Source organism: Mobula hypostoma, chromosome 1, assembly GCF_963921235.1.
Source record: "Mobula hypostoma chromosome 1, sMobHyp1.1, whole genome shotgun sequence".
Taxonomy (NCBI): Eukaryota; Metazoa; Chordata; class Chondrichthyes; order Myliobatiformes; family Myliobatidae; genus Mobula; species Mobula hypostoma.
Window position 1 is genome coordinate 121,098,549 of NC_086097.1, and position 24,816 is coordinate 121,123,364.

The 24,816-nt window shown below is 41.1% G+C and overlaps 1 protein-coding gene across 1 annotated transcript in view; it reads right to left on the bottom strand.

The window, feature by feature from the left end:
- Nucleotides 1-6,446: 6,446 nt before the first annotated feature.
- LOC134350156 (suppressor of cytokine signaling 6) overlaps nucleotides 6,447-24,816 on the bottom strand; it is a 92,362-nt gene continuing 73,992 nt past the window's right edge. The window contains exon 2 of the mRNA XM_063055112.1: nucleotides 6,447-10,499. Within this exon, the coding sequence (XP_062911182.1) occupies nucleotides 8,766-10,379 (1,614 nt within the window). The 5' untranslated portion in view covers nucleotides 10,380-10,499 and the 3' untranslated portion in view covers nucleotides 6,447-8,765. The remainder of the gene's footprint in view (nucleotides 10,500-24,816) is intronic.

Here is a 24,816-nt window from a genome sequence, read left to right on the forward strand (position 1 = left end):
ATGATAGGTGGTAGAATGGCTGAGGGAGAAGGAACTGATAGGAGAGGTCATGGTAGAAAGAGGAGAGGGAGGGGCACCAGTGGGAGGTGATAGTCAGGTGAGAGGGAAAAGGTTAAGATGGGAGCCAGAACGAATGGGAAAAAAGGGCAGGGGAGGGTGACCATAGAGGCAGCCACAGACTGACGTGTCAGGATAGCATCCTGATGTACTGGAAATACTATTAACACAGCTGGGTTCCTAAGCACCGGAGCATAGAAACCACCTTCAAAATAGAATAATCTATCAAATGATAATGTTATATTTTAGCACAAACCATTGTAAGCTGTTTTGAAATTCTTTCCTCTCCAGACCGCTTATAGATGGATGCTTACATCTACTGGAAACTTAGTCAGTCAACACCAATGATGAAATTTTTGTGTAGTTATTATTTGCATTCAGTCAATGAAACCTACATTTAAATAAAGCTGATAATAAGCATCACCCTTGGTCAAGCACAATAATATTTAAGGAACTTCTCATTTGTTTCTTGTTGCAATGACTTCATTTTTGGTACTGGAGGTTGCCATACCTTGGTCTCTCTTAACCTTCTGGTATTCTGCAGCTGAAATCTTGTAGCTTGCAAGGATCACCAGATTTACAATGATTTGGAGTGGATTTTTAACAATGTATGAGCTTGCAACATAGGTCAAAAGCCCTTGAAGCATCTGTTCAAAGATTCAAAATTCAAGATTATTTGTCATGTGTGCATTGAAAAATGTGTCATTTGAGTTAACAACCAACAGACCTGAGGGTGTGCTGTGGGCAGCCTGAGCGTGTTGCCACACATTCTGGCACTGGCATAGCAGGCCCACAATGCTCAGCAGAATAACAAAGACCACGAGCAACTACACAACAGCAAAAACAAGCCTTGTTCCTTCCTTCCACAAACACAGTCCTTTAACACCAGGTCAGGCCTCCAGCAAACATGACTCAGACCTGAAGATACCGGACTTCGACCTCTCCAGCAAACACACAGAGACTCAGATAATGGGGCAAAATGATCAACCTACTTGTGGTAAATAGGAAATGAATGAATCTACACCCTGTGGCCACCTTCTTGTTAGTGCAAATATCTAATCAGCCAATCATATGGAAGCAACTCAATGCACAGCAGCATACAGACATGGTCAAGAGGTTCAGTTATTGTTCAGACCAAACATCAGAATGGGGGAAAAATGTGACCTCAATGATTCTGGGCTGAACTTGAATCAGAGGATGTTTGACAGCAGTGGCAGGGCTTGAATGCTATCACCTCCTACAAAGAGAAGGCAATTGACATAGGTGACCACAATGCTTCACTTCCATATGAGCTCAATGCCTTCTTTGCTTGTGTAAGGGGGTTTCGTCTTTTATGTTACTGCGTAGGCTAATTAAAATGGCTTCTTTGTTATGTTAAACGCTGAGAAAGTTCTTGCGCTAGCAGCTTGTTTTGGGTTAGACTGTGATAAGAAGATGCTACGAACCAATTGGGATAGTTGTTATGTTTTTGGTGTATCTGAAGATATTGTATGCGCGGGGTTTTGGGGGAGAAGGCGGGAGAGAGAGAGAGAGAGAGAGAGAGAGAGGATGGACCAGGTGCAGTGAGTCCGCTAACGGGGTCGGACCCCGAGCGGGGCATTGGGCGAGGACAGGAGACGGAGACGGACTCGTGTGGAGCGTCTGGTCGACCACCGTTGTTGGTCCCAGGCAGCCGGTCGAGGTGGTCCAAGGGGTCGCAGGGTGAAGAAGGGTCCTGAGCTCCAACTGTTTGTGCACGAAGAGATTGAACTTTGATACATGTGGCACCTTTTATTTTTTATTTTCTATTAATTATATAGTTCCAGTAATATCTATAAACTGTAAATCATTTAATCATATCTGGTGTATGGTCTGTTATTTGGGCGGGGTGGGGTACATCACACAGCATACACGCGAACTAATTACCCAGTTTGCCGGGGCCGAGGGATGCTTCCCTAGATGACAGTGAGCCAAGCGACCCGGAGGCTGGCCGGGGGCGGGGGGGGGGGCTACACTTGCTTTGACCATTAAAGCATGGAGGAACCATCACGAACTCCGAACTCCTACAGCCAATGATCCTGTGATTTTAGCCTCTGAAGCCAACGCAAGAGCATCCCTCAGAAGGGTGACCCCACAGAAAGCATCCAGTCTAGATGGGATACCTAGCCAAGTACAATAGACCTGTGCTTGATCTACTGGCTGGTGTGTTACTGAGATCTTTAACTCTCACTTCTGCAGTCTGAGGTACCCACCTGTTTTAAGCAGTCTTCAGTCCTACCAGTGCCCACAGAGAAACTGGTAACTTGCCTCAATAGCTATTATCCAGTAGCACTTACATACAGAGTCATGAAGGGTTTTGAGAGGTTGGTAATAAGACATATCAACTCCTGCCGGAGAAGGGAGATTGAAAATCTTGCTAAGTGGCCCCACAGCTACCTCGCACAGCAGCACTTCAACTTCCTTAGGAGTTTGTAAAGATCCTGTACATCTATAACTTCGTCAAATTTCAATGGGTGTGTGGTGGAGAGTATATTGACTGGCTGCACCACAGCCTGGTATGGAAACACCAATGCTCTTGAATGTAAAATCCTACAAAAAGTAGTGGACATGGCCTAGCCCATCATGGGTAAAGACCCCCCCCCCACTGGGCACAGCAGCACAGAGTATTGTCACAGCAAAGCAGCATCCATCATCATTCACCCCCACCACCCAGGTCATATTTTCTTCTCATCCCTGCCATCAGGAAGGTACAGGAGCCTACCAGGTTTTAGGAACCGTTCTTACCCATCAACCCTAAGGCTTTTGAACCTGAGGAGATAAGTTCACTCAATCCATCACTTAACTGTTCCAACTAACCTTGATTCAATTTCAAGGACTCTTCATCTGATGTTCTCGATATGTATTGCATATTTATTTAATATTATGTTTTTACCTTTCATATTTGCATTTTGCTGCCTTTTGCATACTGGTTGTCTGCCCTGTTGGTGTTGTCTTTCATTGATCTAATATGGTTACAGATATGTACTTGGATAAAAATTTACTTTGAACTTTATGTAATGATTGCTGGTGCCAGATGAGGTGGTTTGAGTACACAACTCAAAAATCGCTGATCTCCTGGGATTTTCATGCATGGTAGCTTCTAGTTTACAGAGAATGGTGCAAAAAACAAAAAAAATATTCAGAGAGCGGCAGATCTGTGGGTGAAAATGCCTTGTTAATGAGGGAGGTCAGAGGAGAATGACCAGACTGGATCAAGCTGACAGGAAGGATTCAGTAACTCAGATAACCACACATATGAACAATGGTGTGTAGAAGAGCATCTCTGAATGCACAACTTATCAAACCTTGAAATGGTTGGACTACTGCAATGGAAGAGCACAAATATATACTCAGTGGCCACTTCATTATGTACAGGAGTTACTTAATAAAGTGGTCACTGAATGTCTTTTTAATTAAACTTATGCTTTGGAATGAAGCAAAACTGTTTAAATTGTTTAATGAATTTGTCAGAATTATATCGTAATTGCTATTGCAGCAACACAATCAACACAGGCAGCTGAGGAATAAAGTTAAATGTCTTCTCCATCTACCCAGTTACTCGCTACAGGTTGTAAATATTAATAAAGAATAATTACTGAAAGCAGAAAATGTGAAAACGTGGTCTACGGGAGTTAAGCAGCAAGCAGAAGGGAAAATGAGGATCTGACAGTGATGAGGAAATTCCAGAGGCCAAAGTTAGGAGATGACTGTTGTCCGGTGGGGCCCATCTCAGAACAATGAATAGCAGAAGATGGAACAAATGGCTGAAATTGAGTGAGGCTAAGAAGTTGTGAACAAATTTTCCAATGGACTGGAAAACTTAATAGTTCACTGAATAAAAACACACAGCAGGTCAGATAGCAACTGTGGAAAGAGAACAAAATCAATTTCAGCGGAATCTAACAAGGGGTCCACTATATCCAGCATTTTGTTTTGATTTCAGCGTTCCAACATCTGCAGGTTTTGAAAACACAAGAGATTCCACAGATGCTGGAACTCCAGAATAACACACACTAAATGCTAAAGGGACTCAGTAGGTCGGGCAGCATTTATGGACCAAAACAAACAGTCCACATTTCAGACCGAGATCTCTTATCAGGACTTCTGTTCTTGGCCTGAAATATCGACTGCTTATTCCTTTCCATAGATGCCCTCTGACCTGCCGAGTTCCTTCAACTTTTTGTGTGCGTTATTCTGCAGGTTTTGATTCTGATGGTCACCATAGCTCCCTGATTAAATCAAATGCCTCAACTAACATTTTGCTAACAGGTGATTAAATAAGTGGGGTGGGATGGAGAGGGCTCGGGTATTGTTCCAACTTTAACTTTAATTGAATATTGGTCCTCTTCAAAGCATATCACACGCTCTCTTTCACATAAGAAACTCAATCCCATTTTGCATGGTGGTGATGGGAAACTTAAAAGCCATTCTTGAACAAGAAGGAAAAATCTGAAAAAGCAACAGATGAATTTAATTTAGATTTTTTTTAAAGTGTAAAAGTTGCAGAAAATAGACTTGCTTGTGATTCGGAAATGATTTCCATTACATGGACCTGCAAAAGTGATTGAAACCAATAATGTTACTCCTTAATCTGCAATTTGATTAGAATGGAATGTTCCAACATACCTCTAAGTCAATGCAGTCAGAACAAAATAAAACTGAAGGTGGCCTGTACTGGAGATGAAGGTTTGCCTATGTGGGTATACGAGTCGGTGGGAGGGAGGAAAGGGGCTTGTTTTGCTGTTGTTGTTCAGTTGCTCGTTGTGCTTTGGTTTGTTCTTTGTCATTGTGCGATGATGCTATATTGGCGTTGGTATGTGTGGTGACACTTACGGGCTGCCCCCAGCACAGTGTGCTGGTTGTTAATGTAAACAGCGCACTTCCCTGGATGTTTTGATGTAAATGTGATGAATAAATTTGAATCTTGAATCTTTTGCTGTGTGCTGATACTTACAGAACAAGTTAATGTCTTCAAGCTAAACATAGAAGATTTGAAAGTCGCTGAAAAAAATACACTTGGTTATGAGAAAGAACAGGGAGAAAATCAATATTGGATACTTTTCTACTACCCAAAATCATGTGGAGGGGTAATCATACCCTTGGTCACTTTAGGGTATGATTACAAGTATCAGTTGCTCTTTTATTTTGGTACTTCATTACAGATATAGGAAAAAAATGTCACTGTAAAAAGTTAGGATGTATCCTTTTTTAATGATCTTCCTTCTCTATCCATTGGGAATGTCATTTTTCTTTGTAATAAAGCTCAAATAATGCTGATCTTTTAGCAATTGTATCCATTATTGTTTTTCCTCAGATCACTATCGATCAACAATCACAGATTCAATGTCAATGAAGATTGAGACGTATACTGACACTTCTGGAATTTTGAGTACGAGTATCTTCCTTATGCCTTTCAGCTAAGTAATCTGGCAGCACCATTAGTCACCAGTACAACACCTTTTTTTTGTGTACCTGCACTATAAATAGGTGAAATTATGGTTCACTAATAATTTAATAGACACTCTGTCACCCTTGCCACTGCACTGCAGAGCAGGAGTACTGTAAAGACTTGGAATTTTTTAAATTTGATATCTTAATAATGTAAGAATCAAAGAGCACTACAGCACAAAAAGATGCCATTCAGTCCATCTACTCCATGCCAAAATATTCTTTGCCTAGTCCCATCAATTTACACCCGAATCATAACCCTCCAAACCTCTCCCATCATTCACCTATCCAAATTTTTCTAAAATTTTGAAATCAAACCCACATCCACCACTTCTGACAGCTTGTTGAACCCTCCGAGTGAAAAACTTCCCCCTCATGTTCCTCTTAAATATTTATCCCTTCACCCTTAACCCATGACTTCTAGTTGTAGTCACACCCAAGCTCGGCAGAAAAAAACCTGCTTACATTTACCCCATCTATACCCTTCATAATTTTGTACACCTCTATCAAAGCTCCCCACCAACATGAATTATCCGGTGGACTACTTTGTTGATCACCTCTGCTCCATCTGTCAAAAGCAGAATTTCCCAGTGGCCAGTCATTTTAATTCCTATCCCCATTCCCATAGTGACATGTCAGTGTATGGCATCCTCTTTTGCCACATTAATGCCACTCTAAGGGTGGAGGAGCAACACCTCCTATTCCGTCCTGCTCTTTCCAGTAACCTTTCCCCCTTCCCCCACCCTCTTCTTCCATTCCTCACTCTGGTCTCTTTCCCCTTCTCCTCACTTGCCTATCAGCTTCCTCCTTGTGCCCCTCCTTCTTCTCTTCCTCCCATTGTCCACTCTCCTCTGCTAACAGATTCCTTCTTCTCTATCCCTCCCTTCCCCTCTCCCCACCTTCGTATTCTAGCATCTTCCCCCTTCATTTCCAGGTAGGTAGGCAGGTGGGTGTGGGAGAGGGATGAAAGAGAATGATGAGAGAAGCTAGGAGGTTACAGACAAAGAGGCAAAGGGCTGAAAAAGGAGTCTGTCAGCCCCTTCCTATCCAGTCCCGATGAAGGGTCTCAGCCCTGAACATCAACTGCTTATTCATTTCGATCGATGCTGCCTGAACTGCTACGTTTGTGTGTGCTGATCTGGATTTCCAGCATCTGCAGAATCTTTTGTGTTTTCTTAATTATCCCAATTATAGTTGAATTAAAAAAAAAGGAAACTGTGGGTATAAAAATTGCTAAATTAATAATTCAAAGCTGAATGTTACTGGGCACTGAACATTTTGCGGAGTGAATTCCAAAGCACCCAGTCTGGTTAAGCCGCAGATATCATTTTCCAGCTGACTGGCTCTAATCCTGTGATTTCAGATTTGATAATACTTGAATATACAAAATGGCTTATTACTTATGTCACTCACAGGACATAGAGGAAGACCAATCAGAAACTGTTATACTGAGTGACGAATGACAATGCACACTAAGAAATGGTATATTATGAATGATTTTATCGGGACAATTTTGCCTGTACACTACAGAGATTTTTCTATATGGCAATACAGGGAAATGTGAAACTGAACACAACCTAAAAGTGCACAAAGTACATGAACAAAAGGAGGAAAAATAAAGGAAGGAAATTATTGATAAATTTCAGCCAACTGGTCTATTGAAATACAAATGAACTACAGGAATAATATGCCAACTGATTAAAAGAGAACACAAAAAAACATTCAATTTATCTCATTGGCATGATTAATCAATCTTTACCTGATGTCTACAAGGACACAGGGACATGAAGCAATTACTCAAAGTCCTCAATCATGATTTCCAAATTACAATTCGTGTAACTGAAAACAAAGGAATTCATAAAATTCTGTATTACCTCAAAGAAATGAATGCTGGTGCCCTACACCTTTCATCCAAAATGCACAGAATTTGAAGTATGCACATAAAGCTCAATAGTTCCCTTTAAAACCAGGGACAATACTTATCAATATTTACTGATTTCTATGTGGTGTCCCACTGGATTTTAAACTATTACTCAAAATACTGGCATAACAGCCTTTTACAAAATTGGTCCTGGGCTCACAAGCACAAACTGGCACAAGAACCTGATGTGCCAACCAGGGTGATTCAAAATAAATCTACATTGTGCTCTACCTTAAAAACACAATTGGAGACAATGTTTTGAATCAAACACAAAATATGAACAAATTTAAAATGCAAAAAGGACAAATGTTGGAATAATGTTTTTAAACTCTGAGGAGGAATTTTTAAGGAAAATAATTCCAATCGAAGAAATAGGGTTTGGACTTGCACAGAGGTCTGTACAAAAAAATTATGTAAGAAAGAGAAACAGAGTACAGTACATTGTCTGAAGGGTAAGTGGCACAAGGTGTGATCTTTCAGCCTGCCAGCAACTGTTTAGCTTAATATGCCAAACAGAAATAAAGAGCAAATTGCACATGGATTTATGAGCCCCTCTACCATCTGCTGAATTGAACACATTGTGTTGTTGTTTTTCTCCATTAAGCATTTTTGTTTTTAATTAAAAACAAATCCTAGCTTGATTTTAAAGCAGATAAATTGCCCAGGTACTACCTTATTTGGTGCACTTTTCCCTGGGAGGTCACTTGTCTTTGAGCACAGCTAATTTTGAATAGAAGCACTGACGTTAACATAGTGGGACTAGATTTTTTAAATGTAATATATCGAGAATATACCAAGATATTTATTCAATTTCAATGTATAAATGTACAGCTAAATAATTAATGACCAAAGCTTCAATATCATTCATATCATTACCAATTAGTGGGAGTTCAACAAAAGGTGTTGAGAAGCAAAATGTTGAGTTCCAATCATTGCTTTTAGTTATCTGATAGGTCCTGGGAGTTTATTCCACTGATTCTTTTATAGATCTGGATGGCAAGGATAGAAATCTGGAGTTAATAGTGTAAAATGTACAAAGATTAGGCGTGGACAAGCTTCAGTACTTTTTCCACAGATGAGAAAATACTGCTAGACCTCGACAACTTTACTTTGTAAATAGGCTGGACTTAGTTTTAGATGGGTACACGGTGGAAGGACTGGGGGGAGATTAACGAATAGAGGCCTGTGATTACAAAATGAAGGAACACCTTCAAATAAACAATGATTTTTTTTCAGCTAATTTTCGATAAATTATATTTAAAAAAAATATTCCAATGCATTCCAGTTCTGAAAAGTGCAATCTGCAAGACTTCAAAACTTCTCAGTAGTGCTTTTCCTGCAAATAATCCTTCATTTTGTTTGGCAGAGGCAATTTTTGAATTAAGTCTATTCGAGTGTATTGACGGATAACGAAACGGCACAGATATTGTAGTGAACGGACTTGCATGAACCGGGAAACTGGATTTGTTAGTCTTACAGGATACGTTGCAGAGCCAGGTAGGCGAGACCTAGAATAGCAAAATGCTCCATTTTCAGAGTCTTTAATTGAATGCTCAATCAGCTCTACAATGGATGTGTGTCCTTCCACATCTGGCTGTTCATAAAAGCTAAACCTGCCATTTGAGTGTTCTATTCTAGTGTGAAGAGTTTTGCCTTGGGAACGAAAACTCAGGCTTAAAAGATATCGGTCATCAGAACTATCACGCACAAGAAAAGATCCGTCAGGCACATTGGCGAGCTTCTCCTCTGCCTCCCACCGTGTTATGGGGCCCCAGTACCATCCTTGCTTTGCAAGTTTTTTCAGCTCCTCTGTGAGACTTGTAACCACCATCGGACCGTTATTTTGTACAGAGTCATAAACTCTTCCCACTCCTGGTGCAGAATTTGGATCAAAGTTTAGATGATGGCGTACTCTTTCTGCTACATGAGCTGCTGTACCGACAAATCCCGGAAACGTCAACTGCATTTGATTGGAGCCTGGAGGTAGGAGTGGAGACAGTGGAGGGATATCAGTGTGGTTGGAGCTTGAGTTCTGCAAGAGAACACCTGTAGTACCAATCAAAAGACCATTAACAGGGGGGTCCAAGAAGATATCAGAGGCAACCACTAAATCTGGAACTATATGTCCTTCATCTGTCTGTAGTGTGCTACTGCATACATGGGATGGCACTGAAGCAATTTCCATTGGCAATGGATTGTCAAGACAATAACTACGTGACCCTTCCATAGGATACATTCCCTCATCTAAAGGCATTGTGTATTGAATGTAGTTCTGAGGCATTAATCCAATTACAACAGGGACATGACAAGATTCATCAATATTTGGATGGGAGTTGCCATTTTGAGAGTCAATTTCCTTGACTGTGTTGCTCTGTTCTTGAAACATATGGTCCGTCTGCATGTCATGGAACTCTTTACGAACTCCATTTAATGCCTGATTCGGGCTATTATTATGAACCAATGCCTTAACTTTACCCTCCATCTTAATACAGGTCTCTTCAGAGCTAGTCGATCGCAATGGCCAAGGGGTAGGACTGTAATGGTGGCCACGAAGCGATGTGGACCTTAAGGGTCTTTGCGCTTTTAAATCATTAATGCTTGCAGGGGTCGAAGAGGAGGAAAATCGATCATCCTCCACAAAGCCGACAGAAGGAGAACTTCCTTTAGGCTTCTGCTTCTGCTTTGCAGAAAGCCTCCTTTTCAGCGTACCCATCAACCCTTCACCTTTTGTTTTATTTTTTGGTCCTTTGTCATCCTCGTCGGATTTGTTTATATCGTTACCAGTCAGATCTTTCCCATAACAACTAAACAGGGAATCTTCCTTCCCAAAGTCATTCACAAGCGACGATGGCTGGACGACCACAAATTCGTTTTCATCTTTGCCTTTGCTCAAATTGAAGGATTTTTTGATGGTTTTAAGGCTGATTTTCTTCATCCTGGCGAAGGTGTGCAATTCCTTTTGCACAGTAATGGCCTCAGTGATGCTCTTTGGATCAATCTAGCTAACGTTCTTTTCTTCTTCTAAATCACAGGTGAACATCATGACCTCCATATCCTGCAGAAGAACACAAAGACTTCATTACATTATACCATTTAAATATTTAAAAAATTAGGATATAATGAGCAGGTTTAGAGCATGTCATAGTGTCAAACCTATTCCTAGCATTAAATACAACAATACACAAAGTTAAATTAAATCTAATACTAGAGGGTAGGCATTTAAAGTGAGAAGGGGAAGTTCAAATAAGTTTGGGGCATGCTATTCTTGTTTTACACAGAATTTGTTGGGTGCCGTGTTGGAATGCACTGTCAGGGATGGCAATAGAGGCAGATGCAACAGAGGCTCTTAGATAGGTTTATAAATGTGCAGAGAATGCAGGGGTATGGACCACATGCAAGCAGGAGGGATTAGTTTAATTAGTTGTCATTAATTAATTTGGTGATGATATATATATACACACACACACAAATTTACAAACTCACTCTCTGCTCCGAGTTGACAATTATAGTACTGTGCAAAAATCTCAGCATCTGAGCTATTTACGTGTGCCTAAGACTTTCCCACAGTACTGTACATACACACTCTCAGCTTCTTCACACTACTTCATATCTTAAGACTTTGCTTTACATACAACTGTTCCAGGCCCAGAGGATAGGATATTGACCAGAATAAGTGGCCACTTTATTAGGTACACCCATACGCCCACTTGTTATTGTAAATATCTAATCAGCCAAACATATGGCAGCAACTCATTGCATAAAAGAATGTAGACACGGTCAAGGGATACACTGGCTGTTCAGACCAAACATCAGAATGGGGAGGACTGAGTGACTTTGACCATGACATGATGCTGGTGCCGGATAGGGTGGTTTTAGTATCTCAAGAAACTGCTGATCTCCTGGGATTTTGCACACAACAGTGTCTAAGGCTTACAGAGAATGGTGCAAAAAAAAAGAAATCCAGTAAGAGGCAGTTCTCCGAGAGAAAATGCCTTACTAATGAGAGAGGTCCATGGGGAATGGCCAGACTGGTTAAAGCTGACAGGAAAGTAAGATTAACTCAAATAACCATGCATTACAACAGTGTTGTGCAGAAGAGCGCCTTTGAACACAAATTACAACAGCAAAAGACCATGAACATACACTCAGTGGCACTTCATTTGGTAAAGTAGTGCAAAAAGACAGCAAAAATAGTGAGTTAGTGTTCATCAGTTTACTGTCAGTTCAGAAATCTGATTGTGGAGAGGAAGAAGCTGTTCCTATATTGTAGAGTGTGTGTCTTCAGGCTCCTGTACGCCTTTCTAATGGTAGTAACGAGATGAGGGCTTTGGACAGTAAAATGAATACACACTAGATTAGAGGTGGCGTATATTATCAAAGCAAACTTTCTACATAAATGACTGTGTCTAAAGGAATCTCTAATAATATAACATTAAAGAATAAACCAAACCAACTCAATTGGTAAACATAGCCAGTTCACATGAGGTAGGAGCATTTTTGTTACCTAAAATGAGAGCAGAACTCTTCAAGAATAAATCTTCTGCAGCTCAAACAACAGATGCCACAAGACAATCAGCTGAGAGGAAGTGAATAGGTTGCCAGCATGATAAACCTCAACTTGCCTGCAGCAATGAAAGATGTCTGCTCCGAAACCAGTGCAATGTGTTCAGTGCCGACAAGAGTCAAAAAGCAAATTTAAAACAAATGCTGTTTGCTGGATTAAATATAGTAATTATGTCAACTGTGCCTGAACCCTTAACAAACTTGTCTCACCAAGGAGTTACAAAGGGTTCAGTGACTAACAAAAGATACAGCAAGCTATATTTTTTTGGTTCACAATAATACATGTTTGGGTATTTACAGAAAGAATAATTTAGTCTTCATCAATCACACACATTCTGCTTTGAGTGAACCTGACAACTGCCTGACCCCCGCTCTCTGTCTCCCCAACTTTTTTTTAGTGAATTGAATGCAAAGGAGAGTTGTGAATGGAACTGCTACGTGCTGGGAAACAGGCTGTCGTGGACGTGATCACACAGACAGACTTTCATTGCATTCAAGAGACTCTGCAGATGCTGGAAATGTAGAGCAACACACACAAAATGCTGGAGGAACTCAGTGGGTTCAGCAGCTTCTATGGAGGTGAATAAAGAGTCAATGTTTCGGGCCACGACCCTTTATCAGGACTGGAAAGAAAGGGGGTAGAAACCAGAGTAGGAAGACTGGGGGGAGGGTGCGGGGGGGGGGGGTGGGGGAGAGCAGAATAGAAATACAAACTGGTAGGTGATAGGCGAAACCAGATGAGGAGGAAAGAAGGTGGGTGGGGAAAGAGGGATGAAGTGAGAACCTGGGAGGTGATAGGTGGAAGAAGGAGGAATCTGATAGGAAAGAACTGGTTATGGGAGAAAGCGAAAGAGGAGGCACACCAGAGGGAGGTGATGGGTTGAACAGTTTCCCAGCAGTGAAACTGATTGATAAATGACTCGGTGTAATCATGGAATGGCAACATCCAAAGTAAATGTCCAATCACTGCAAATTATTCTTTGAAGTATATACTCAGTGGCCTCTTTATTAAGTACACCTGCTCATTAATGCAAATATCCAATCAGCCAATCAAGTGGCAGCAACTCGGTGCATGAAAGCATGCAGCCCTTGTCAAGAGGTGCAGTTGTTGTTCAGACCAAACATCAGAATGGGAAAGAAATGTGATCTAAGTGACTTTGACTGTGGAATGATTGTTGGTGCCAGGTGGGGTGGTTTGAGGATATCAGAAACTGCTGATCTCCTGGTGTTTTCACGTATAGCAGTCTCCAGAGTTTACAGAGAATGATACACAAAAAAAAAACAAACAAAAAAAATCCAATAAGCAGCAATGAGAGAGGACAGAGGAGAATAGACAGACCATTTCAAGCTGACAGGAAAGCGACAGTAACTCAAATAACCGTACGTTACAACAGTAGTGTGCAGAAGACTACACCGGGTGCTACTCCTGTATCTAATAAAGAAGCCTTTAAGTAGACAGGTCATTTTTGCGGTGACTGAAACACAGCGCTTTCTCTACAATTGCAACAAGAAGTACATGCCATATAGAAGAGTTCCAATAAATAAGTGGAGCAGCAGAACATTAGTTACACAGAAATCAGATTCCTTTATTCTGGCAACAGTGAGGACAGGATAGGTGGATCAGGTGATAGAGTCCTCGCACATCTGAATCATCAATTGACAGCACTTAAGTGTCTAGATGAACACCCGAATCTCCTGGGCACAGAAGATTAGGATTAATATGGATGAGCATCTAGCAATGAGCATGTGGTGGGCCGAATGGCCAGCTTCCATGCTGTATTGACCCCACCTACATGTGGATCAATTCTCCACAAACATAGAATTTTACAGCTTTGAAACAAGCCCTCCGCCCATCTCATCCATGCTGACCACATTGTCATAGAACACAGAACAGGACCTTTAGGCCCACAATGTTATGCTGAACCTGCTAAAAAGTAAATTAAAAAAAAAACAAAAACTAATCACTCCTACCTACACAATGTCCATATACTTCTATCTTCCTCTAGTTCATGTGCCTATCTAAATGACTTTAAAAGCATCTAATGTGTTCGTCTTTGCCAACATACTAGGTAGTACATTCCAGGTATCCACCACTCTGAGTAAAACACCTACCCCTCACATCCCCTTTGAACTAGTCCCATTTCATGATGTTTGGTCCATATCAACTTGAACCTTTCTTATCCATGTATTTTAGGCAAATCCAAATGCATTTTAAATTAATTATTTAATTTATTTATTTATTTAGAGATAAAGTGAGAAACAGCCCCTTCCAACTCATTGACCCTTACTGCCTAGCAACCCACCTCTTTAACTCTCACCTAATCATAGGACAACTTACAATGACCAATTAACCTACTTACCAGTACATCTTTGGAATGTCGCAGGAATCCAGAGAACCTAGAGGAAACCCTCGTGAACACGGGGAGGACGTACAAATCCCTTACAGACAGCACCAGAATTCAACAGCCCTGCCCTGTAAAAACATTGTGCTAACTACCATACTACCGTAGCACCCTTCAACAGTTAAGTTTACAGCAGGAACACGAAGTGTAGCTACTGTAAACTTAACTGTTGAGGGTTCCTCATATTCGAAGCACACAACTCATCCAATTTGCATCTGTGCTTATTCTGGGAACATAATAAAATGCAACACGTCACGAATGCGACTGAAGAATTCACGCTAATTCAGCTGGAGGTCTGCTCTCCCGTTCAAGGGAGCAGCTTGCAACTCTGAAGGAACAGCAATCTGCTACATTGAACATCTTGGTGTCGTCATCAAGGAAGTGCCGTCCTAAGTAGTGAGATGCCATCAATGATTTCGGCTCTTAGTGAGCACACAATGCAACCTATAAATGTCTTGTGGTTGTCCACAGGAAAATGTGGATTTGTTGCACATTAGTACCTAGATGTCAATGAAACAATGCCAATTTAGGGCTAATTATTCTTTGCTCCTGGAGAGAAGATACTTAAATTTTCCTCTATTGGGGCAAAGACAAACTGCACCATGCTTTGACTCCCACTTGTAACCTTTTCTAATGTGAACAGAGTACTACTCAGATTGTGCAGAGATAACAGAGAAACTGGACTAGGCACTGTCTAGTTGCTAAATATGCAGATGCCACATCAAAAGCATCAAATCCCCTGCCATTACAACACCTTCAGCAACTGTGAGCCACAGACAGATGAGGCACCGGGTAGCAGTCTGAGGTCAGATCAAGGGAACAAGCTTTATATATGTTGTCACCAACATCTAATCAGACTCACAAATGAAAGCATTTCCAGCATTCAAACTACTGTTAGGCTGAAGATTCTGTGACTGAGCATTAGGACTGTGAAACTCACATAGTGTATAAGGTAGTGAAACCGAAAAGGAACCAAGTTCTGTCATTGTAGTGAAAACCATTAAAGTAAAACAACTGTTGAAAAATGTAATCTGTTTTTTCCTGTTATAAATGTTTCTGAGTTCAGTCAGGCAATTGGGATGTATCAATGTTCAAGGCAAGACATACCTTTTAGTATTCAGAAATAAATGACACTAATGTTGTGGCTTCTGGCTTAGACCATAAGACCATAAGACAGTGGAGCACAATTAGGCCATTAGGCCCATTGAATCTGCACCGCCATTCCATCATGGCTGATTTACTTTCACCCTCAAATCATTTCCCTGCCTTATCCCTGTGACATCCTACTAATCAAGAACCTATCAACCTCCTCTTTAAATATACCCAATGACTGGGCTGCCACAGCTGCCTGTAGTAATGAATTCTCCAGATTCACCAACCTCTGGCTAAAGAAATTCCTCCACATCTCTGTTCTAAAGGGATGTCCTTGTACTCTGAGGCTGTGCATTCTTGTCCTAGACTCTCCACGTCAACTTTATCTTGGCTTTTCAATATTTGGTAGTTTTCAATGAAATCCACACCCCTCCCATTCTTTAAAACTCCAGTGAGTACAGACCCATCGCCATCAAATGCTCCTCATATGTTAACCCTTTCATTCCCAGCATCATTTGCATGAAATCTGCTCTGGACCCTCTCCACTGGTAGCACACCCTTTCCTAGATAACGGGTCCAAAACCATTCATAATAATCAAAGCCAATGCACTAAGGCTTTGCTGTAAACCTTGCCTTGCCTCAGAGAAGAAAAGTTGTTAATGTTCTGCTGTTGGCTGTATCTATACTGAAGCAGACACGACTGAATTTGTCTAACTGCAGAAAGAAAAAAAAACGCATCCTCTTAATTTGTGTACACTGTGTGAACTTTGAAAGCCTTTTGAGCAGCACGCAGCGGGATCTGGAATTGTTCAGTCATGCTTCCTAAAGTCAGCGGCGTACTTTTAAGCAAACAAACTTAACGATAATGCAAAGGAGAACAAACAGAAAATGCTAGAAATGCTCAGCATGTCAGGTTACAACGAAGATAAACAGAGCCCATGTTTCAGATCAATTACAAACAAAAATACCTAGTCCAATTTTCCTGATGGGCACATTTCATTGGAAAAGATAACTAGCACAATCTATTATTTATTATTGGCACAGTTCCTCTCTTTTACACACTGGTTGTTTGTCAGTCTTTGCTTATGCATAGTTTTTCAAAGTTCTACTGTACTTTTTTTTATTTTCCTGCAAATGCCTGCAAGAAAATGAATCTCAGGGTAGTACATAGTGGCATATACATACTTCAATAATAAATTTACTATGAACTTTGAATTAACTTGGATCAATTTTCTCCTGGACTAGCTCATAAAATACTGGCAATGATGTGTCAGATTTTGGGGCATGTATGTGTTGAATGAAAATCCTGAACAACGTCTCTCATCTTTTTTTTCTATTCAGGTTTTGGACCTGCTGTGCAATTTAAACATTTTCAAATTTGATCTTATGGAAAGTAGTAATGTTTATTTTAACTCTTATTTTAACACTGCCTCTCAATATTCACTTCATTCATTTAGTAATGCTGCCACTGGCTAATAGATACAACTTTACCTGTTTCTAAAATATTCAATATGATAAAAGTCAGATTAATTCCTTGGGGGAATAGGCCAAATAAATTTTTAAACAACTCAGCTATGCCCCTCCCACAATGATATGAAGGTCAGCCCTCTACTCTTTCCCTGAAACCGTACATCCATACCTCTGATCAATCCTCACATTACAAACTTTCCTTCCCGCTTTGCCAGTCCACCCATCACCATCGCACATGTCTGACTGTGCTGGGGATCATTTTCTTGCCTGGTGCTTTGCTCAGTTAGAAGCTTCTTGCTTTTCAGGTGTCTTGATGTGCAGAAAAAAAATATTGGCAGATTCTGAATCTCCAAAATGGGAACTTGCATTCTGAAGTACTGACTGAGTTTTTAAGTTCCTAGTGCTGTAATGAGGAATTCTTTATCTGGAAGCGGTCTGTGTTTCTCTCTCCACGGAGCTGCCCCCCTTCAAAGCATCCCCAGCAGCCTCTGCTTTTATTTCGAACATAACAGAGCTTTTGCCATCGAATGCTACTAAAACTCTCATGCTCTGTCTGTCTGTTTGTGACCTCCAATTAGCGCAAACGGTGCATTACAGCGGCACTTTTTTTTGGCTAAATCGAATTAAAATGCGCTAATTTACAGAATGCAGGCAAAGTTCACGGTTATATATTCGTATAAAATTGCTCATTCGCCGAAATAAACAGGCTCCCTTTTAACCCGAGACCCGATTGGCCATCATGGAAATCGGGACGCGACAGCCCGACGCATGCACACGGGCAGTCTCAGCAGCGACACCTACCGGAGCAAAAGGGCAGGGCAGCTCTATTTCACAGGGTCACATTCTGCTAGTCACCACCATCAGCATGTGCAGGATTGGGACAGATCTAACTGCCATCCATCAATAAGAGATAATTAAATCTTACTGTAATGACATACTTCGAGACACCCATATAACCCTTGGCTGCAGTCAAAGGACAGCGGTGACTATATCACATCCATTTAGGAGAGCACCAACCACATCATCAAGAATAATCAGATTCCTTTGGTGTTACTGCTTCATATCTTCTATCCAGCATTAGGGTAAAAAAAAGTGGTCAGCCTAATTATGCCACGTGGTAAGGGAAGGGGGACATTATGGTCAAGAGATGACATCAAACGTCGTCGGGAAGCAGCAAGGAGAGGGAGAGAACAAGAATCGGATGAGGCCAGGGCCGCACGACTCCAGGATCAAACAGTCAGGACAAAATCAGATGAGAGAAGAAGAGACAGAGGAGGAGAGGCATGCACGTCTCCAGGATCAAAGATAAACAACAAACAGCAGAAGAGATGAAGAGACGCGGGGATGAAAGGGCTGCATGTCTCCAGAATGACAAGGAGAGGCACAAGGGTGGCAGATAAACCAGAAATGATGCCATCAAACGTGTCCTTTGTTAAATGAGGAGCAGCTATATTTGCTTTGCTACGTGTCGTTCTTCTTAAATAAACTGAGGTTTTCTACTTCAGTTTCCAAAGCAAAGCGATACCAATAGCAATCAGGAAAATTTAATGTTCATTCTGGTCACATCAGACTGCACTACCCTTCTCTCAAAGGGTGCCCCAACAGGTCACGCTGTTGTCTAGTTTTACTTAAATCTACAAAGCACAAATCCTATCCAGCCAGCAAATAAACTGGTAAACAAGAGCAGGATTTCAGTCACCCGAGTAAAGACAGGATGTCAGCAGGGGATGGGTGAACAGTAAAGCATTGTCGTGATTCCCCCCTCACAAGCACCACCCCACACCTACCACTGGGTCCACAAGGAAATCAGTTTTAAAAAATTGAAAATGAGTCTCCTATGGACCTCTTTGTTTTTTCTGCAAAAATGTACTCACATACAAATGAACCAACATATTTCTTAAAACAGGCAGGAAGAGGGATGAGGTCCTGAAGTGTGAGTTTCGGGAACTAGGTAGAAGGCTGAAGAACAGGACCTCAAGGGTGGCGTTCTCAGGATTGCTGCCAGTGCTACATGACAGTGATGGTAAGAAATGGAGGAGATGGCAGTTGAATGCGTGGCTGAGGAGTTGGTGCAGGGGGCAGGGTTTTAGATTTTTCTATCATTGGGATCTCTTCTGGGGAAGGTGTGACCTGTGCAGATTGGATGGGTCACACCTGAACTCAAGGGGGAGCAATATCTTTGCAGGTAGGTTTGCCAGCATGGTTCGGCAGGGTTTAAACTAATTTGCTAGAGGGATGGGACCCAGAGCGATAGAGCAGTGGAAGAAGTGCATGGAGTAAAGCTAGATCTAACATATAGAGAGGCTTTGAGGAAAGTGAAGCAGAATAAAGGGTGTAAAGGTAGTAAGGTAAAATGGCTAAAGTGCGTATACTTCAATGCAAAAAGCATCAGTAACAAAGGTGATGAACTGAGGGCTTGGATACATACATGGAATTATGATGTAGTGGCCATTACAGAGACTTGGCTGGCACCAGGGAAGGAGTGGATTCTCAATATTCCTGGATTTCAGTGCTTTAAAAGGGATAGAGGTGGAGGGGGGGGAAGGGGAGGAGGGGTGACATTACTGGTCAGGGGATACTATTACAGCTACAGAAAGGGCGGGTAATGTAGCAGCATCCTTTTTTGAGTCAGTATGGGTGGAAGTCAGGAACAGGAAGGGAGCGGTTACTCTATTGGGAGTATTCTATAGGCCCCCTGGTACCGCAGAGATACCGAGGAGCAGATTGGGAGGTAGATTTTGGAAAGGTGCAAAAATAACAGTGTTGTTATCATGGGTGACTTTAACTTCCCTAATATTGATTGGCACCTGATTAGTTCCAATGGTTCAGATGGGGCAGAGTTTGTTAAGTGTGTCCAGGACAGTATGTTGACAGGCCGACTAGGGGGAATGCCGTACTAGACCTAGTATTAGGTAACGAACTGGGTCAGGTCACAGAACTCTCAGTGGGTGAGCATCTGGGGGACAGTGACCACTGCTCCCTGGCCTTCACCGTTATCATGGAAAAGGATAGAATCAGAGAGGACAGGAAAATTTTTAATTGGGAAAGGGCAAATTATGAGGCTATAAGGCTAGAACTTATGGGTGTGAATTGGGACAACACCATCAAAGTTGCTGGTGAACGCAGCAGGCCAGGTAGCATCTCTAGGAAGAGGTACAGTCGACGTTTCAGGCTGAGACCCTTCGTGTGTTGCTTGAATTTCCAGCATCTGCAGAATTTCTCATGTTTGCGGTGTGAATTGGGATATGTTTTTGCAGGGAAATCTTACTATGGACATGTGGTCGATGTTTAGGGATTTCTCGCAGGATGTTACGGATAAATTTGTCCCGGTGAGGAAGATAAAGAATGGTAGGGTGAAGGAACCATGGGTGACAAGTGAGGTGGAAAATCTAGTCAGGTGGAAGAAGACAGCATACATGAGGTTTAGGAAGCAAGGATCAGAGGGGTCTATTGAGGAATATAGGGTAGCAAGAAAGGAGCTTAAGAAGGGGCTGACGAGAGCAAGAATGGGGCATGAGAAGGCCTTGGCAAGTAGGGTAAAGGAAAACCCCAAGGCATTCTTCAATTATGTAAAGAACAAAAGGATGACAGGAGTGAAGGTAGGACCGATTAGAGATAAAGGTGGGAAGATGTGCCTGGAGGCTGTGGAAGTGGAAGTTCCTCAATGAATACTTCTCTTCGGTATTCACCAATGAGAGGGAACTTGATGATGGTGAGGACAATATGAGTGAGGTTGGTGTTCTAGAGCATGTTGATATTAAGGGAGAGGAGGTGTTGGAGTTGTTAAAATACATTAGGACGGGTAAGTCCCCAGGGCCTAACGGAATATTCCTCTGGCTGCTCCACGAGGTGAGGGAAGAGATTGCTGAGCCTCTGGCTAGGATCTTTATGTCCTCATTGTCCACGGGAATGGTACTGGAAGATTGGAGGGAGGCGAATGTTGCCCCCTTGTTCAAAAAAGATAGTAGGGATAGTCCAGGTAATGATAGACCAGTTAGCCTTACGTCTGTGGTGGGAAAGCTGTTGGAACAGATTTGTAGAGTTAGGAACTATGGGCAGTTAGAGAATCATGGTCTGATCAGGGACAGTCAGCATGGCTTTGTGAAGGGCAGATCGTGTCTAATAAGCCTGATAGAGTTCTTTGAGGAGGTGACCAAGCATATAGATGAGGGTAGTGCAGTGGATATGATCTACATGGATTTTAGTAAGGCATTTGACAAGGTTCCACACGGTAGGCTTATTCAGCAAGTCTGAAGGCACAGGATCCAGGGAAGTTTGGCCAGGCGGATTCAGAATTGGCTTGCCTGCAGAAAGCAAAGGGTCATGGTGGAGGGAGTACATTCGGATTGGAGGGTTGTGACTAGTGGGGTCCCACAAGGATCTGTTCTGGGACCTCTACTTTTCGTGATTTTTATTAACGACCTGGATGTGGGGTAGAAGGGTGGATTGGCAAGTTTGCAGATGACACAAAGGTTGTTGGTGTTGTGGATAGTGTAGAGGATTGTTGAAGATTGCAAAGAGACATTGATAGGATGCAGAAGTGGGCTGAGAAGTGGCAGATGGAGATCAACCCAGAGAAGTGTGAGGTGGTACACTTTGGAAGGACAAACTCCAAGGCAGAATACAAAGTAAATGGCAGGATACTAGGTAGTGTGGAGGAGCAGAGGGATCTGTGATTACATGTCCACAGATCCCTCAAAATTGCCTCACCAGTAGATAGGGTAGTTAAGAGAGCTTATGGGGTGTTAGATTTCATAAGTCGAGGGATAGAGTTTAAGAGTCGCGAGGTAATGATGCAGCTCTATAAAATTCTGGTTATGCCACACTTGGAGTACTGTGTCCAGTTCTGGTCGCCTCTCTATAGGAAGGATGTGGAAGCATTGGAAAGGGTACAGAGGAGATTTACCATGATGCTGCCTGGTTTAGAGAGTATGCATTATGATCAGAGATTAAGGGAGCTAGGGCTTTACTCTTTGGAGAAGGAGGATGAGAAGAGACATGATAGAGGTATACAAGATATTAAGAAGAATAAATAGAGTGGACAGCCAGTGCCTCTTCCCCAGGGCACCACTGCTCAATACAAGAGGACATGGCTTTCAGGTAAGGGGTGGGAAGTTCAAGGGAGATATTAGAGCAAGGTTTTTTTTAACTCATAGAGTGGTTGGTGGTGGAATGCACCGCCTGAGTCAATGGTGGAGGCAGATACACAGGTGAAATTTAAGAGACTACAAGACAGGTATATGGAGGAATTTAAGGTGGGGGGTTATATGGGAGGCAGGGTTTAAGGGTCAGCACAACATTGTGGGCCAAAAGGCCTGTACTGTGCTGTAGTATTCTATGTTCTATGTAATATTATTGCTCACTCACATGGTTCTTCTCTGTCTCTGCCAAGTAAAAGCTGAACAACAACTTCCTCCAACCCATCTTCTCAAGCACTGGTTAGATTTAAGAATTTAAAAAGAAATACTTTTATGCCCTTTTCTGCCAACTTTGCAATTACACATATATTTTTATAGAGAAGGCGTATGTTAATCCTACATTAAAAATGCAAACGTCTAACTTATGAAATTTGTTTATCAAGCTGTGCACTCTAGAAGAATTAAAAGTCAAAGTTGCTGTAGAATCGTCTGCCAACCAAAGACTACTTAAACAAAATCTGGATAAACCTTCAGATTCTTTGAATATGCTGGCACTTTCATTGAGATAAAATGGAACTCTCTACTTTTTTAAATTATGGAAAGGATCCATGACTGTCATACAATTCTCTAAAAGGCCCATCACAAAAGATCACCTTCATTAAAAAGGTGAAGGCACGTAAATTTATTTAGAAGTTAATATCCAGTAAAACTCTTAAGGCACAAATCAAACAGCAAAGCTTGTGTTAACTGTGGATCACTGTTAGAATTGTCATCCTGGAGACATTAACTCATGAGTTTGAAGATTTGAACATCAAATTTAGACCATAATACGATAAGGCCATAATGTTATCCTATCTTATCTTTTCAATAAGACATTAAAGGAACTTCTCCACCCAATTCAAAATAGATAACTCATGCCATTACTTTGGATAAATACAGTGCCTTGATAAAGTATTCAGCCCCCAAAATATTTTAAGGTTTTTGTGTTTCATTTTCTATTGTTAAGATATATTGAAGTCAGAGTTTTTGAGCTAATCTACAAAACATTGTGCATCATGTCAAATCAAAAGAGAAATTCCAATATCTGTTAACAACTTATGAAAAATTAAAAATCAAAATTGTGAGGCTGAAAAAGTATGCATCCCCTTTGTAATTACTGCACTAATTTTCCTTAGATGCAATATACATAATACCTTACCAACTCACCCAATTTGTTGATGTAGAAAATTGTAGGATCGCCTGTTTTCAAAGAATTCATAAGAATTCTCTTTGTAAGGTCCAACATCAATAGATTATCAATAGACCAAACCAAAATGAAGACAAAGGAGCATTCAAGACAGGTCAGGGAAATGGTATTAGAGAAGCACAAATCTAGGCAAGGATACAAGACCATCTTAAAAGCACTGAACATACCTCAGAGCCCAGTGTAATCCATCAAGAAAAAGTGGAAAAAAGTATGAAACCACAGCCACACTAAGAAGCCCCTATAAACTCAGTCGCTGGAGAAGAACGGTGCTTGTAAGAGAGGCTACTGTAACACCAACTGTCATTGGATGAGTTGCAGAAGTCAGTGGCTGCAACTGGAAATGAAGTTCATGGCTCCAAAATCTCTAAGGCCTTGCACAAAAATGGTATTTATGGAAGAGTGATAAGGAAGAAGCACTGGCTAAAAAAAGCACATCCTTGTTCGTAAAAACTTTGCAAAGCATCACTTAGAAGATATTGTTAAGATGTGGAAGAAGGACTTTGTGACCGGATGAGACTAAAGTGGAAATTTTGGCTTCAACACCAAACAGTTTGCATAGTAAATCTAATACTGAGCATCGACCAGCTAACACCATTCCCACTGTAAAGTATGGTGGAGGTAGCATTATGCTATGGCAATGCTTTTCAGCAGCAGGGTCTGGAAATCTGGCCAGGATTGATGGGAAGATGAGCAATCTTACAAGGAGGAATGGACAAACCTTGCTCTACCACATTGAACAAAGCTAATAGAGACTTATCCAAAAAGACTACTGCTTGTAATAGCTGAAAGAGGTGGTTCAACTAAGTACCGAGCAAAGCAGAATGAATACTTCTGAACTGCTGACATTTCAGTGTTTTGAATTTTTAGTTTTCATATTTTTACAGCTTTCCCTATTATTTTGGGCACTACTGTGAATAAAAGGAATGCAATTCACAAGTAAAAATTCTCAGTTAATTTGATCAAAATCCTTTTCTTTTTCAATCTTTTTATTAGTTTCACAAAATATAAACATGACAAAGTAGTAATACAAAGTTATTGGGAATACATTGTTATAATTAACATGATTAATTATAAAACTAAAAAATTAATTGACAAAACTCCCACTCATAAAGTATACCAATGGATAATACAGAACAAAGAAATAACTAGACAAAAATCATGAAAAAGGAAAAAAAAACCCTCCCCACCAAAATAAAACTAATCTAAACAGAATTAATCAACTAAACTAAAAAAAGACCTGGGCTGTTTTAACATCATAAAAAATGGGAGAAAAGAAAATCTTAGTGTCGACGACTCCATTCCTCTCAACCAACATTACAGAGAAGTAAAATAGGTTTGGAAATGGTCAAATTACATCATATGAAAATGCTGAATAAATGGCCTCCAAGTCTTTTTGAATTTAATGGAAGGGTCATAAACCATACTTCTAATTTTTTTCCAAATTTAAACACAACAGAGTTT